The sequence below is a fragment of the Callithrix jacchus genome, chromosome 3 (genome assembly GCF_049354715.1).
Source record: "Callithrix jacchus isolate 240 chromosome 3, calJac240_pri, whole genome shotgun sequence".
Taxonomy (NCBI): domain Eukaryota; kingdom Metazoa; phylum Chordata; class Mammalia; order Primates; family Cebidae; genus Callithrix; species Callithrix jacchus.
In genome coordinates this window covers 169584108-169599907 of record NC_133504.1, presented here as the reverse complement: position 1 = coordinate 169599907, position 15800 = coordinate 169584108, and the positions used below count along the sequence as shown (strand labels likewise).

Sequence of the window (15800 nt, the reverse complement as noted above, 5' to 3'; positions counted from 1 at the left end):
GAACAAACTGACTCAGTGACCCAGAGAGTTCCCTAGTTATTTTGTGGGGGAGAGAGGGGGTCTTGTTTCAAAAGAGACATGGAAAGCACTCTGTTGCCAAGGTTTGTCTTGCATATCAAAAATGATCCAGATCGGCAGGAGACATGTCAACAAGTCTGCCGTCATGATTTCTGCTAACTATGAAATGAAAGTTAATTTCATGCCTCGCATTCGCAGACAAAAAGGTTCAGAGCTGTTTAAATTCTCTTCAGTTCAATGACAGTTAGTAAACAGGAGACTTCGTGTTCTAATGCTTGAAATCACCCTTTGTATCTTAATATATTATTTATGCACTCAGCTTAAAATAAACAGCAACTCCGAAGTAGGTGAGTGGTCTCATTTAGTAGGAACTTTTTTTCACTCTGACAGTTACTTTAAAACATGGGTAAACAACCTTAATTCACCTCTAACGAATTAGTAAGCTACTGCTGTGTCTACAGGTGGCAAGCAGATTGTATTATTCACCAAAACAACTTCCTTCCTGTCAATCATCTGCACCTCACAGAGGGCTGTGGACTTTGCTGTCTTGATACTCAAACCAATCCACAGGTGCATGTAGTTCCAGACGATTTCTTCAGAGGTCATTTTCTTCCAAAACTTTGATTAGATCTCTGGAGTCTTGAGAGGCAGAATGGGGCCTGGAGAAGATAGATTCTCAGTGCTGCTTGTTAAGAAACATATAGACAGATAAGAACTTTTCCAGAGGAGTAAAGAGTTTGGGAATCATGGCAGTGACCTCTAGCTGTTGAAGGAACTGAAGCTGACAAAGAGACCACTGTAGGGGGAGACTCGATAGGTGTCACTAAATATTTGAAATGGTGTCATTTTGTAGGCGGAAGACTTGTTCATTGTAGGGATGAACAGCAAAAGTAGAATCCAAGGGCAGAGATACATACAGCTTGGATTTATGTTTAACTTGAGAAGGAATTCTGTAACTGTCAGAGTCACCTTTTTAGGTTGTAGACTTTCTGCCTCTAGAGGTTCTCAGGCTCAGTCAGCTGGAACTCTTAGAACCGGCCAACAAATAGGGCTAGATGAGACATACAAGACCCTTGCAGACTTAGATCCTACAGCCGCATGAATCCAAGGGTTACTCACTAAAATAGTCTTCAATAAGCAGTCCTAATCTTAAACTTCTCTACTATAGATTTTAAAGGGTGACAGCCACCAATTAAAAGAAAAAAACAGATCAAACCATGGGTTAAGCACTGGCCAATCGATGGTTGCACACACAATTCCAGGGCATTGGTTGGCCTGACAAAATAAAAAGATGCACCATTCAATGGAGAAAATCTACTGAAGCAGGTGCTTTGGAATCGCACAGTCTCCTCATGCCCTTCTGTAGCCTTTGCCATTCCATGGGTAGGAGGCAATTCCCAGGTCACCTGGACTGTAAGCTGCATAAGGAGGGGTGATCACACTTAGCTCACCACTGGGGTCGGCCTCCTCCCCCTGCTCCAAGTCTGGAAACACAATAATTAGCAAACTGTCTAATCAACTTTCATCCTTAACAAAATATCGTTCATCTCATGGAAACATTGTCTCTCCCTAAAATCAACCACTTCTTTGAGACACAAAGTGACTGCTCAAAATACAAGTTAAATACAATTTAAAAGGAAAGGAAGAGAGAGTTGAGAGAAGAGAAATAAAGACACCTTACATTTATATCCATGGTTCATATCAACATTTTTACATATAATAATATACAGACATATTTTGTCCAAATTATCTAGTAGGCATTGCTTGAATTTATATTTACAGAAGGTGGCAGAGGGAAGTGGCTTTTCTACACCCAACATATTGTCAAAACGTTAGAGTTCAGATACATTAAATGCCTCAAATGAAATCAGATTATCAATATCTGGGTGTGAAATTTTGTGTTATGGATTTCCTGATACGGCAAGAGCAGACATCTGGTATTTGCACTTTGGAATAACATAAAATAACATGACAATAACGCATTATACTTACAAAGTACCCTTCATCCATGGGGCTCCAATTTTACCAATATTAGTTCACTGATTTTCGCAAAAAACCTGAAAGGCAGAGGGTAAGTTTGTGTTACCCCCACTTTGCAGATGGGGATACTGAAAGGCAATAGGTTATTAATTATTGGTCCATTATGATGATAATTCAGTAATGGGAGAACAAGAATTGCCATTTTGGCCTTCCCCATCATAATACATCTTGGCCACCCATCTTTCCCAAGGGGACTGATATTTCCTATGCCATTTCCACCACAATCTCAACATACTAAACACATTTTAGGATAAAACAGTGACAAGTGTAACCCCTTGTTTTCATGAACCCAGACGCCAATATTCTTTTAATACTAGAGGTAAGATTGGAAAAATTCCCACATCCAGTTTAAAACATGGAAGAAAAAAGTTGGATTGACAAAATGCAACTATCCTAGTAAAACTTGGCCTGAAAATAACGTTACTACTGTTCAGTTTGTTATACACTCACGTTCACATTTCAGCGTATGGACTTGTCTTTTAAAAACATTGCAAGGAAGTCAGAATACATCAGAAGCAATTTCGTTAACAACGTTTTTAGAAGGGTGTATTTTTAACAGTCCTTTCTAGGACATTCCATCCTTTATGCCAGTTTCAGGCCATTTATTCATGCATTGAAAAAATTATCAGTATTTATTGACTTCTTACTATGTATAAGTTTAGAACTGTATGTGTCTTCTTGGAGGACACAAAAATGTGTATGACATAGGTTCTGCCATCAAGAAACTTATAAACCTGTGGTTCAATAATTCTATTACTGTAGAACCATGCTAATCACACACTCTACAGAAAGATCTGATAGTTTGTAATCATTCCTGGTAAGTTACAGACACCAATCCCAGAAGGATGGCGCCTTCAGAAAATAATCCAAAAAAAGGATGAGTTTCGGTTCTGTTTATGAGCCACACTATTTGGGATTATAGAAATATTTTAAGGATATGGGTCTCCTTAAAATGTCTGCCCCAGAGTTTTCCCAAAGCCCATGATGTGAGGGTTACAATCTCTCACTGTCTTCTCCTTACTCACCTCTGCAATAGCACTGACTCCTTTACTCATCCTCAAATACCCAAGCACATTCCCACCTTGGGAGCTTTGTCTTTCCAGCTGTTCCTTTTGCTTGGGCCAATCTTGTTGCAGTATTTCTTCTACAACTTCCCCCTTCCCTTTCTTCAGACCTCTGCTTAAATACCTGCTCAGTGATGTCTCCCTGACCATCTATACATTCACGATCCACAGAATGGGTGCCACAGAATGGGTGCCACAGAATGACGTTTCAGCCAACAACTGACCACATATATGACGTGGTCCTGTAACATTATAATACAGTGATACCATATTTATACTGTAACTTTTCTATGCTTAGATATGAATACTTACCATTGTGTTACAATTGCTTAGAGTATTTAGTGCAGTTACATCCTAGCCTACAGGTTTGTAATCTGGGAGCAATAGTATATATAGGGAATTTTTTTTTACTGCTAACTTCTAGTATGAAGGCACTCCACGACTATTGATTGAATTCATAATTCACAGCATTAAACTGGGTGATCTTCCTTTTTTCTTTTAACTCTCCCTGAGATACTGTTATAATTACTAATAAATGAATTTCAATACTAAATCACCATAGATTTTTTCCACCCAAAGGAAAAAATTTAAACTCCACAAACGCTCAGTGAAATGCTTCTGGAAAATATAATAAACACCCGTTTTTATCATTTTCCCTTATCTTGAGTGCCAGAGTGCAAGGTGGGTGACCTGGCTTCTTAGCCAGCTGTGCTGTGAGCCCTCACCTTCTCCTCTCCCTCTGCCTTTGTTTCTCAAGAGTAAAATAAAGCTTAAGAAGCTTATTTCTGAAGTTCCTTCTAATTCAGAAACTAGGTGATAGGCCAAATTATATTCATATTTTTACATCTTCTGATTTAATAGCACTTACTAAGTATAAGCTTCCCTCAAAGGTAGCAAGGTCATCATTTCATACTAAGCAAAGCAGAAATACCGGAGAGAAAAATGTGAGTGTCTAACTACATCTATAAGTGTACCAATTCTGGGCAAACACCGCAGTGATCACTGAAACCCCGTTCCCCCATCCCCTCTCTCACACCACCAACATATGACAGACATGCAAAGAAAGATGCCACATCAGCTGTTTATAGCATCTTGAGTCACAGACACTCCACTTGGGTCTCTAAACAGATTTCTTGTTTACTTGCCCATTAATAAAACTCACACCTTCACCAGTCAGATTTTTTTCCCCAAGCATCTGAACATCCAAAGAGATTTAGAAGCAATTAACATTCACGAGTAACAGAGCAATCAACATGGGAATCGCTAATGGGACTGGACAGAATCCAAGAGCTGATATGAGGATAATAGTGAGTCCCTGACATAGGTTATGGTGTTAATTCTGGAGGGCAGAGTCGTGGTATGTTTTCAATAGCTTTGTGGGGCTGCTGTCACAATCACATACGCCTCTCCTATATATGGTTCCTCACCCCCCTATGACATGCCTTTTAACTGCTATCAAAAAGAAGGCATTTTACATTGTTATAACACAACCTCTAGCATTAATGGTATATATTGACTCCAAGTTTATTTTTAAATTGCCTACCTGACAAAACGTTAAAATGTCAATTTTTTCCCGGTTTGGGTCTCTAGACTATCTTCACCTGTTAATTCTTGTAGCTAGAGGCCACAAAAATAATAGCTATGAATTTCCACCTTGACGCTTCCCCAGTAAGTTTTGCCACTTACTTGTGTGCACATGGGTTCATACATCTCTCGTAAATAGGAAGACACAGGCATTCCTATTCCAACCAGCTCTATGCTTGCTTCGTCAGTTTCCCTGGCCTGTTTTCATGAAGATCACCCCAGAAATCAGCACACCACATCACCCGCCCCTCTTCACCCTACTGGGAGGGTCTCTGGGTAATTGAGAATGTTTCCATTGTTCCTCTTTCTGCCTTTCATTTTCTAGCCTTCATCTCTCATCACTACAATCCATCAAAAATGCCAATGCCAGGCAAATCTATCTCTCCCTCACTTTGGACCACATTCTTGAATCCCCGCCCTGGCACTCTTTCTCCCTCAGCCTACAGAGCAAATGGCTCAACCTTCAGAGCCTCTGACCTCTCCAGACTCACACACACCTCTGAATCCTTGGGACCTCTCCTTGCCCTTCTCCTCCTCTTCCTGGGTCATCTGGTTTCCCTCAGAACCAAGACACCACCTCGGGTTTCTTGAGAGAAAGACACTTTCTCTATCTATAGGGACTCTAGGTACGCTGCAGGCAGACTACCTGCTGTATTTCCATTTTTCACCTTGGATGTAATTCATCACAGCCAATTATGATTTGCTTTATTCTGTGTGGTCCAAGAAAATAAATTTGTTCCAAGGAAAGGCTTTTAATTTTTACAGCTATTTTCACATTAGGCATGAGTATGTAATTGAGTAAACACCATTTTTGTTAATTGTAATACATTTCTGGTTATTCTATTTCATTCATGCTTTCTTCCATTCCTTTCTCCTATTTTGCAATTTCTAGCTATTAAAGGACCCCTTCTTAAAGATCCAGCATGTTAATTTTTTCCCTCCACTTCCCTGCCTCCAACACACAGCCATTATGAAAGTGTACCCCTTTTTAAAGCTTCAGTTTATTCTCTGAATACAATCAGCTACTGATCCACAATCTGCCTCCACCAAACTGTGTATGCTAAAAGGCTGTTTTGACAAAGATTTTATACAACATAATCCAAATGAAAGGTAAGTTATCAACAGACCCATACTTAAGAATCCCTGTTATCTCTGGGGCAAGCAGTTTAATATTCCCAGCAGCAGTCCCAAAGCTAAGAGATATATGTCTAAGACCTGCCTCCCCAGCCCCCGCCAAGTCACCACGCACCCACTGCCCCCCGCCTGCCATGACTCCCTTCCCAGCCCAAGTAGCAGCAGAGGAGGATAAAGTGCTTCTGGGCTGTGGTAATCCAATCAGGGCTGGGTGTGCTTCGATCTCCACCCGTCCTCAGAAAACATTTTGGCAGATGCCTTTCAACTACACTCTGCATTCCGCACGGGGTCCTGTGCTCATTCTGGTGGCCGCAGAATTGAAGGTAACCCTGCCCAAGGAGTAGACTTCGCCTGCCTTCCTAAATTGCAGGCAATCAGAAGAACTTCTGCCACGAAGGTGCGGGGCTGGGGGGTGAGGTTCTGACTGTACCCACCACACACAAGGAGTGAAAAGGCAAAGGCAAACATGAAACAAACACATCGATATTTTTTAAACTTCAAAGAGTAAAGAAACCCCATTTTTTAATCCTTTGCCCTTGCCTAGGCACCAGTGAAAATATTCCAGCCAGTCTGTTTATTAGTCAGGGCTTTTCAGGGGTCTGTGACCTTTCCACATCCCTTTGGCTATCTGACGAAATCTATGGACCCCTTCCAAGAATGGTTTATATAAGATTGCAAAGGAGATTAATTATATTGAAATACCTTTACTTCTCAGGTTAAGCAGCCCAGCAGGGTGTGGTTTTAGTGGATGAAAGCATAGTTGCTCCCTGGATTTTTTTTTTTTTTTTTAACTTTGGGTTTCTGCAGAAGAGATTTGTGCTGGGCAACTGACGGCTATGGTAAAAAGCATGAAGTGGTGACTGTCCACACTGTCCCCAGGCCTGGACAACTTCCTGTACATCAGAGTTGGTAGCTGGCTCTGCCTTGCAGACAGCTCCATGCACATTAACACAGGGCACTTGATACACTGGAATAACTGAGATTTGGACTTCCTTTATTTACAGTCCTACATAGAGTTTAACTACGCCTGAGAGAGAAGAGTCGACAAGTACAGAAAACAATATGAGGAGATTTTGAAAAGAGAAGTAATGGTAGAAAACCTGAATCTGACCATTTACTCTTCTTCTAAATATTTACGGAGTACTTACTGTAGGTTGACAGTAGTAAACAAGTGATCTAAAGACCTTCCCCTCAAGGAGTTCAAGCCCAAATGTAAGGAGACACCCAGTAAGCAAATAAACAAGTAAATGTAAAACAAATAACACGTAAATATATGTCCAATGGTGATAAAACAAAGTAGAAGAGATGAGAGAGTGCATGGACCATTGTCATATTTCATGCAGTTTATTTCTCATTTCACGTCAATAAATATTCATCAAGTTCCTACTGTGTTTTATGCCCTGGAGTAGATTCAAGGGAACTGACATATATATACATATACGTGGGTATACACATGCGCGCACACACACACACACACACACACACACACAGAGCTGACCCTTTAACAGCACAGATTGAACTGCATGGGTCTACTTATACAGGGGTCTTTTACATTAAAAGTTACACCAAGTGTGCCTGTCTCTCCTGCCTTCCCTTCTACCTTGTCCATCTCCACTCTGCCATACCTGAACAACAGCAAGACCAACCTCTCCTTCCTCCCCCTCAGTCCACCCAATGTGAAGATGATGAGGATGAAGACCTTTATGATGATCTACTTCCACTTAATGAATAGGAATGATATTTTCTCTTCCTTATGATTTTTTTTTTTTTTTTTTTGAGATGAGGTCTCACTCTGTCACCCAGGCTGGAGTGCAGTGGTGCCACCTTGTCTCACTGCAGCCTCAACCTCCCAGGTCAAGGGATCCTCCCACCTCAGCCTGCTGAGTAGTTGAGATTACAGGGCTGCCCTGCCATGCCCAGCTAATTTTATATATATATATATATATTTTTTTTTTTTTTTTTTTTTGAGACGGAGTTTCACTCTTGTTACCCAGGCTGTAGTGCAATGGCGCCATCTCGGCTCACCGCAACCTCTGCCTCCTGGGTTCAGGCAATTCTCCTGCCTCAGCCTCCTGAGTAGCTGGGATTACAGGCACGCACCACCATGCCCAGCTAATTTTTTGTATTTTTAGTAGAGACGAGGTTTCACCATGTTGACCAGGATGGTCTCGATCTGTTGACCTCATGATCCACCAGCCTCGGCCTCCCAAAGTGCTGGGATTACAGGCTTGAGCCATCGCAATTTTTTATATTTTTGTAGAGACAGTGTCTTGACATTTTTTCCAGACTGGTCTTGAACTCCCGGGCTCAAGTGACCGCCTGCCTCAGCCTCCCAAAGTGCTGAGATTACAGCTGAGCCATCTTGCCCAGATCTTAGGGTTTTCTTAACATTTCTTACTTTGTTGTAAGAATATAGTATACAATTCATATAACATATAAAATATGTATTAATTGACTATGTTATTAATAAAGCTGTCCATCAACAGTAGACTATCAGTAGGTAAGTTTTGGGAGAGTAAAAAGTTATATTCAGATTTTTAATGGTGTGAAGGGTTGGCACACCTAATCCCCATGTTGTTCAAGGGTCAATTGCATATATGTATACACACACATCACACACTCAATTTCCAGTTACTTGCATGTGAAGGGTCCACAGAGTCTCCACCAAGATGGGTCTGAATGTGATGCCACACTGCCTAACATAGTTTATTTTCAAAAAGGGACCATTGAATGCCACCAAGGGCCTAGAAGAGTGGAAAAGGTGCCGTGAGGACTGCATTTTCTGTGCTGAAGGGCATGAGCTTTGGAAGCACCAAGATACCTTGGCAAAAGGACATCGCTGTGAACCTACTCTCAACTCCACCACCTATCTCACTAAGAGGCCCAAGCAAGTTACACACATTACCTCTTTAGAGCTTTAGAACCTTCAGCGGCAACATGCAGATCCCAGGCTGACTTGGAGTTCAAAGGCAGTAATGCAAAAAAAGCACCCAGCACAGTGCCTGATACCACAGATTAGAGAGATGAGTTCTTATCTCATGTGTCTTCTTATCCAGGAATAAAAAGGGCAACAGGAATGCAAAAGCCCCAAACAGAGACCATGCACCCAGAGCAGGTGTACAAGAACTGCTTTTGCTTATTTCTGCTGTGTGTGTTTGTCTGTTTGTTTGTTTGTTTGTTTGTTTTGAGACAGAGTCTCATTCCGTTGCCAGGCTAAAGTGCAGTGGTGCGATCTCAGCTCACTGCAACCTACGACTCCCTGGTTCAAGCGATTCTCCTGCCTCAGCCTCCCACATAGCTGGGATTACAGGCACAGGCCGCCATGCCCAGCTAATTTTAGTGTTTTTAGTAGAGATGGGGTTTCACCATGTTGGCCAGGATGATCTCGATCTCCTGACCTCATGATTTGCCCACCTTGGCCTCCCAAAGTGCTAGGATTACAGGCATGAGCCACTGTGCCCAGCCTCTGTTTTTTGTTTTTGTGCCAAATGGATCTGGGGAATATCTGCAGGTGTTACTCAAAAAAACAGAGAGACTTCATAGTGAAATAAGTTTTAAAAACAACAAAAAAATGAGATAGCCCAGTTCTCTTTGCTTCAGGCTTTCTCATAGTTTAACATGCTAATGTGCATCAGACATCTCCAAGACCTAGCAACAATAGTATGAACATTCTCCCAACTTATGTGACCATGGAACCCTTTGGCATGGAAAAATCCTATGTGACAGTTATTCTATGGAAAAGACTTTGGGAAATGTGGGTTTGATAAAAGAACAAATAAATCAAATGATAAGAAATATATACCCTATTTGGTTCTGATGTGGTCCAGTGGCTTTTGTTGAAAAGGCAGACTTGGGCATATTTTTATGCAAACCAAGAAAGCCTAGTACCAGTGTTTCCTATTCACTGAACCGAAGCAACTTCTCCTGCTTTTCCTATAAAAAGAAGTCATTATTCTGGGACCACAGTGCATTTGGGGGAAACGTCGGCAACATCTGAACACATCTCATTCCCTTGGACAGGTAATTCCACTATTTTCTGCAATAAACGGGCCCTTAAAACAAGTTTTGTTAATTATTCTCTTGAAAGCCAAATCCTCTTCTTACTACACAGGGGAAGCCTTCTGCTTAAAGTCACCCTGGGTTTTCTTTACTATATGAATGCTTCACAGTGAGCAATGCATTACTTTAATAACCAGAACATCAATGCCAGGGGCAGAAAAAAAGAAAAGAAATTCCATAGGGATGTGTTGATACACCTATGATTAGTCCAAAAATTGCTTACTTGTACATGAAGATTTTATATATGGGGCTTTCCTTGAAGACCTTGCTTAAGGTTAGAATATTAGATACATCTGAAGTGGAAGAGGTGGTCAAAGAGAAAACTAGGGCAAAATTGTTCTTTCCGTGCATAGAATTCAATTGCAGAAAGAGAAAAAATCCTTAAGACTCACCCACATTCTAGGAGGCAAAAGAAGAGAGAGAGAAGGAAGAAAAAGAGGGAGAAAAAGAGGGAGGAGAAGGAGAGAGGAAATGAATAAAAAGAGAGGGAGCACAAGAGCCAAAGAGGGGAGTAAGAGAGTCATTGAAGAGCCTCAGGTTGGGAGAGAGGGGCTACAAATGCACAGCTTTAAATTAACCCAAGTCAGTAACAAAAGGCTTTGTGCAAGGGCTCTGGTGTTAATGGGATTTGGATTGCTACAGGCTGCAAATCAAGAACAGAACATAACGAGAGATGCCGGAGTTATTTTTGAAATGGATGTCTTAAGTAATAGGAAGCTTAACTAACAGGGACACTGCAGCATTTTGCATGACTGCTGGCTTGTGGCCTGGCTGGGAACTGGAGCTGCCCAATGAATGAGCGGCGGCCTCCTACCTGGTACCACATGGACTAGGGTGAGCCTTGACCCTAAGGTATGCCACTGAGGAGTTGCTTCGTTTTAGGAGGAAGAATGCAGCTGTTCTGTTAGATTGCTTAGTGATGCAGATGATGAAGGTGGAGAGTAACTCTCTGAGCCCCAAGATCCTGGGGCCACTGGTTTAGCATTCATTTGTTCAGTCAGTCAGTCCATGCCTCCATCAGTGCCTTTCATCAGTGCCTCCAAGGTACCTGGAATTGTTTGGGGTCTTGTGAATACCATAAGAAGCAACACCAAGTCTCTGCTGTCAAGAAACTTACATTATCCCAGAAGAGGGTAAGTAAGCAAATAAGCAAGAATTGCTGTTTGTGATAAGGGCCTTGAAGAAAATAAAAAAGAAAGGGAGATGAGGTAGAGAGTGTGGCTTAAGGGCAGGGGAAACCTGCGCAGGGAAAGCATCCCTGAGGCAAGAACATTTAAGCTGAGCCTTGAATAATGAGGACGCCAGGCTGCAAAGACCTGGGGAAGGAACAATAGAGCAGGAGGAAGCGCCATCCCCAGATTTACAATAAGGTGGCATCTTCCCATTCCTCGCTACCAGCTAACTCAGCTTCCTACAACACTAAATTCAAAAGCACACAGACATGTTTAATTTTAAAATCTTAAATTGAATACTATGCCACTAGGAAAATATATCCTGAAACTTAGGTATTTTTAGAATGGTCCACTTCAGTTTCCTCAAGTACTTCTTTCCCTCATTCAACCAGAAGACCCATATAGTTTAGGTACCTCAGCTTCCTCTAAATACCTGAAACCACATTCATCAGCCACTTTCTAAAAATTGGATCTTACTTCAAAGCTGAATGACTTGATTACTCCCATAACAGAATACATTACACTGATTACAGGATTATTCACGTGCCATTTGCAAGAGGTTGGGCAACATTTCTCAACATGCCACCCACCAACAAACAGAGTAATGAAAGTGGAAAACGCAAATGCTAATATGCAAATGCCCTCCATGTCCTGATACCATGATAAAATTCCTCTTCACTCTTTTTTTTTAAAAAAAAGCTGATGTTAAAAAAGAGAGAGGAACGGTTATTTCGGTACAATGTAGCCTACAGAGAACAAAAGGCAAAAGCCCCAGCAGGGAACCAAAGTGGAGACTGGTTCTATGACCTGGCACTCTCTAAGCACTCAGTAAATGTAGGTTCCTTCCCCTTTCCCTTCTCCTTCCCCCTTAAATGCCAAAACGTTGAGGATTCATTTTTACATCAATAAGCTCTAAATAACATATTCATTGGCTCCTTCTTTTGTAACTATCAATCTGGTGTTGTGTATTCATCTTCTGGCTATTGTTTCAGCTTCATCAATTCATGCCAGGGAGAATGACTTGGGGTGAGAAAGGGGTGAGGAGGTGGAAGCTTCATAGGCATGATTCACTGTTAATCAGTAATTAGCATTTTATGCTCAAGACAATCAAACTCATATTTTACTTTTAAAGTTTTAGAAGGAATACATATTCAAAACCAAACCTAAAAACAGGGCATTGTAAGTTCAAGGAAGCCACGAAGTAGACCAAGAAGTATAATTCTACTAAGCACCATTTTATTAGCTAATAACATGTCATTTTTTTTTCCTTTGGGCACCTACTTGCTGTCTTGCAATTTCCATAAGGGCAGCATCTGTATTTATAAAAGAATTATCTTTGTAGTGATCTAGCAATCTACAAACAACAGTGATATTTAACTTTTCTTAGGGGATCAACTGTAGAATTAAAGTATTTATAAGTCTCTTTTTCAGGATGAGCCTTAAAAGGACTTATTCATACATCTCTGTGATGTTGGAAACACTTGAAACAACAAAAAAATGTAATTTTTATTTATTAAAATATAAAGTTCTGGATCTTGACATGTACATTTTTAATCAAGCATAATGAGTCTCTACTATAAAGTCCAGTAAAACAATAATGATTAATTTTTTTTCTTTTTTTTATTTTAGCTGAAACAGTGGGTTAATTTTCAGTGTGAGGTGGTTTGGTATGCTATGGCTCAGATAGAATCCAGTATTAGCCAAGGTCACTGCTATGAGTTCAGTCAGCATCCAGTCAGCCAACTCAGTTAAAACACATGGTTAAACCTTCTCTTGTCCAGTTTTGGATGATGACCTTGCAAGTGCATGTTGCTGGCCGAATGATGGCTAATCACGTGAGTGGAGATTAGCCAGCAAACCCCTTATCACTGATAAAATCAGAAACTCATAATAGATGCTCTTACATTGGGCACAGATTTCATAGTTAAGGAATACAAGCTGCATGCAGGAAGAAACTTGTTGAAAGGGTTTCTGTGGTCAAATAGGAGCTCAGAGAGAACAATCTTTGGTTTTACAAAGGTATATAGTTTTAGTTTTTAGTAAATTCAAAAAAGCAAGATGCACGTCAAGAGAATCAATTTTAGACAAATTATCACTCTTTGTTAGGATACAAATTTGTTCACTAATAATCAATTACTTTGTAAACTTAATTTTAAGCAATATTTAAAATAATTATGATTTAAAATATATGGATGTATTAAAAAGCAAAACACAAGCTAATATTAATACTTAATTGATTGATTCATCTGTACATATATATTTATGGAGTTCCTACTATATCAAGTACCATAGTAAGAACCAGGTATAGTGGAGAACAAAACACACACAGTCAGCCCTTCCCTCAAGGAGCTTTTTTTTTTAAAAAAAAACAAAGTATGTGTAAATGAACAAGTGGAAATTTATAAAGTCATATTTGTGATTGGATTAAGATATATAATTCTCTCTAATATAGTTTTATAGCTTTTAAAGTCTAAATTATGTATTTCTTTTAAATAATTTGACAATGCACCAGCACGAGGAAGTAATCTTTCTGGATTTGGGGTTTGTAGTTTTTTGTTTGTTTGTTTGTTTGTTTTTATGCTTGTTGGTCATTGGAATGTCAATATTTGGCATATCGAATTTAATAAATTTTGATGACCAAATTTTTGAAAGATATCAATAAAATGAAGAATTTTCAAGGGAAGTGTTAAGAAAAGTGTATTTGGGAGTGGAAAATGGGTCTTCTTGGGGAAGGATAAGGAAACAGAGTCATGTATCACAAGAAGTGACTCGATTATTATCTCTATGGGAATGAACACCTAAGAGAAAGGACTCTGGTATTCAGGTCCAATATAAGACGGTGACTTGTTCTGAAGTGTATTAGAAGTCATTGTACTGTATGATAATTTGAGTTCTACATTCAAATCTTAGCCCTACCACTGTGTAGAGAGAACCTCTCCACATCTCAGTTGCTTTATTTATAAAAGGGACATTTCACATAGATTACGTGAGTATAATAAAAGTATATTGCTTATCATGTAGTCCTTAATCACCAATAGTTTACCTTCATCATCACACTTTATTATCATCATTATCATTATCACACAAAAAGCTCAAGGCTTTTTGTAATAAGGACAACTTCGGCCTGCATGTGATAATTAATTCTGTGTGGCAACTTGACTGGGCCATGGGGTACCCAGCTACATGGTTAAATATTATTCTGGGTGTATTTATGAGAGTGTTTCTGGATAAGGTTAACATTTGAATCAGTAGACTGAGTACAGCATACTGTCCTCCTCAGTGTGAGCTGCGCTCCCATCCGATCTCTTGAAGACTTGAATAGAATAAATAGCTTCTCCTGCCTTCAGATTCAGACTGGAATTTGCAGTCTTGGTTCCCCTGCTTTGTCCTTCACTGGAACTCCTGGTTTTCAAGTCTTCAAACTGCAGATCTTGGGACTTCTCAGCCTCCATAATTACGTAAGTCAATCCCTTATCCCTTATAATAAATCAACCTTTCTCACTTGCGCGAGCTCTCCCTCTCTCTCTCTCTCTCTCTCTCTCTCTCTCTGTGTGTGTGTGTGTGTGTGTGTGTGTGTGTGTGTGTGTGTGTGTGTGTAAAATCTGCTCTGGCTGTTTCTCTAGAGAATCCTGATTAATATATTTAAAAAGAACCAGCATATATATTATTTCACTAAGTATAGGGCACTACTAATTTTATAGAAATGCATACTGTGGCAATAGTCTATCAAAAATAATCTCTTATTTTAACCACTCAGGACAAAAATTCTCAGAAAGATTATGAATGTGAATTTCGGCTTCACCATTCACTACATGGATAAAATGTCTACAATTCTCTGTGTTCCAGTTACCTGGTCAGGTAAAAGGGAAGTAGTATATTGTGAGGATTACAAATTTAAGGTGCAAAGTGCCCAGAAAAGGGTCTAGCACACCAAAAATATTCACTAATTGGTAGCTCCTATTCCTTTTGGTCAAACCATGATTTAGTATATTCCATTTTTGGTATGTATGTCCCCATAGTCTAAAACTCTTAAAATAAAAAGCATTACAAATAACATTTGGATTATCTTTAAGTAATTCTTTATGGTTTGGAGGAAAAAATCTATAAAAACATAAAATACCCAGGGTGTCAAATATACAGTATAATCATTTTGTATGATCATGGCTAATACAGTTCAATCTAAATTGCAGTCTCATATTTAACATAATTACACATAACCGAACACTAATAAAAATCCCTGCCTTATATTTCAAATTGGTAATTATGGTAGTAAACATTAACAACATGTCAGATATAAGATGGTGATTTGTTCTGAAATGTATTAGAAATCATTATACTGTATGATAATTTTAATTACAGTTTGGTAGCAAGAGAGCATGCAGCGGTCTACTGCTCTAGTGCATCATGGGAACTGGCAGCCCTTCAACACAGCCCTCACTCTGACTCCTGTTGTTCAAGTTCAAGAAATTCACAATCCCTCCTCCACCTTTAAGTAGCAGACTGAGTTCCCTCTGCAGAATCAGCATATCATGAGATCTGGAGTCATTCTTCTAGGATTTAAGTCCTTGTCCTTTCCCTTTCTAGCCATAAAAACTGGGCTGACAGTACATTCTCTGTCCCTTAGTTTTCTGTTCTTTAAAATGGAAAACATGGTAGTACCTACCTCAGAGGGGTATGGTAACAACAAAAGCAGATTATTCTGTTTGTAGTACTTAGCCTAGCACCTGGA

At 39.8% G+C, this 15800-nt stretch overlaps 1 protein-coding gene across 3 annotated transcripts in view; it reads right to left on the bottom strand.

Moving 5' to 3' along the window:
• Nucleotides 1-15800, bottom strand: part of PPARGC1A (PPARG coactivator 1 alpha) — a 684253-nt gene that overhangs the window by 467849 nt on the left and 200604 nt on the right. For 2 of the 3 annotated variants that reach the window (XM_035293952.3, XM_017970644.4), the window contains exon 2: nt 2011-2075. The exons of the other annotated variant lie outside the window; for it this stretch is intronic. In XM_035293952.3, coding sequence (XP_035149843.1) covers nt 2011-2024 — 14 coding nt within the window. In that variant the 5' untranslated portion in view covers nt 2025-2075. The remainder of the gene's footprint in view (nt 1-2010; nt 2076-15800) is intronic. 3 annotated transcript variants of the gene reach the window in all.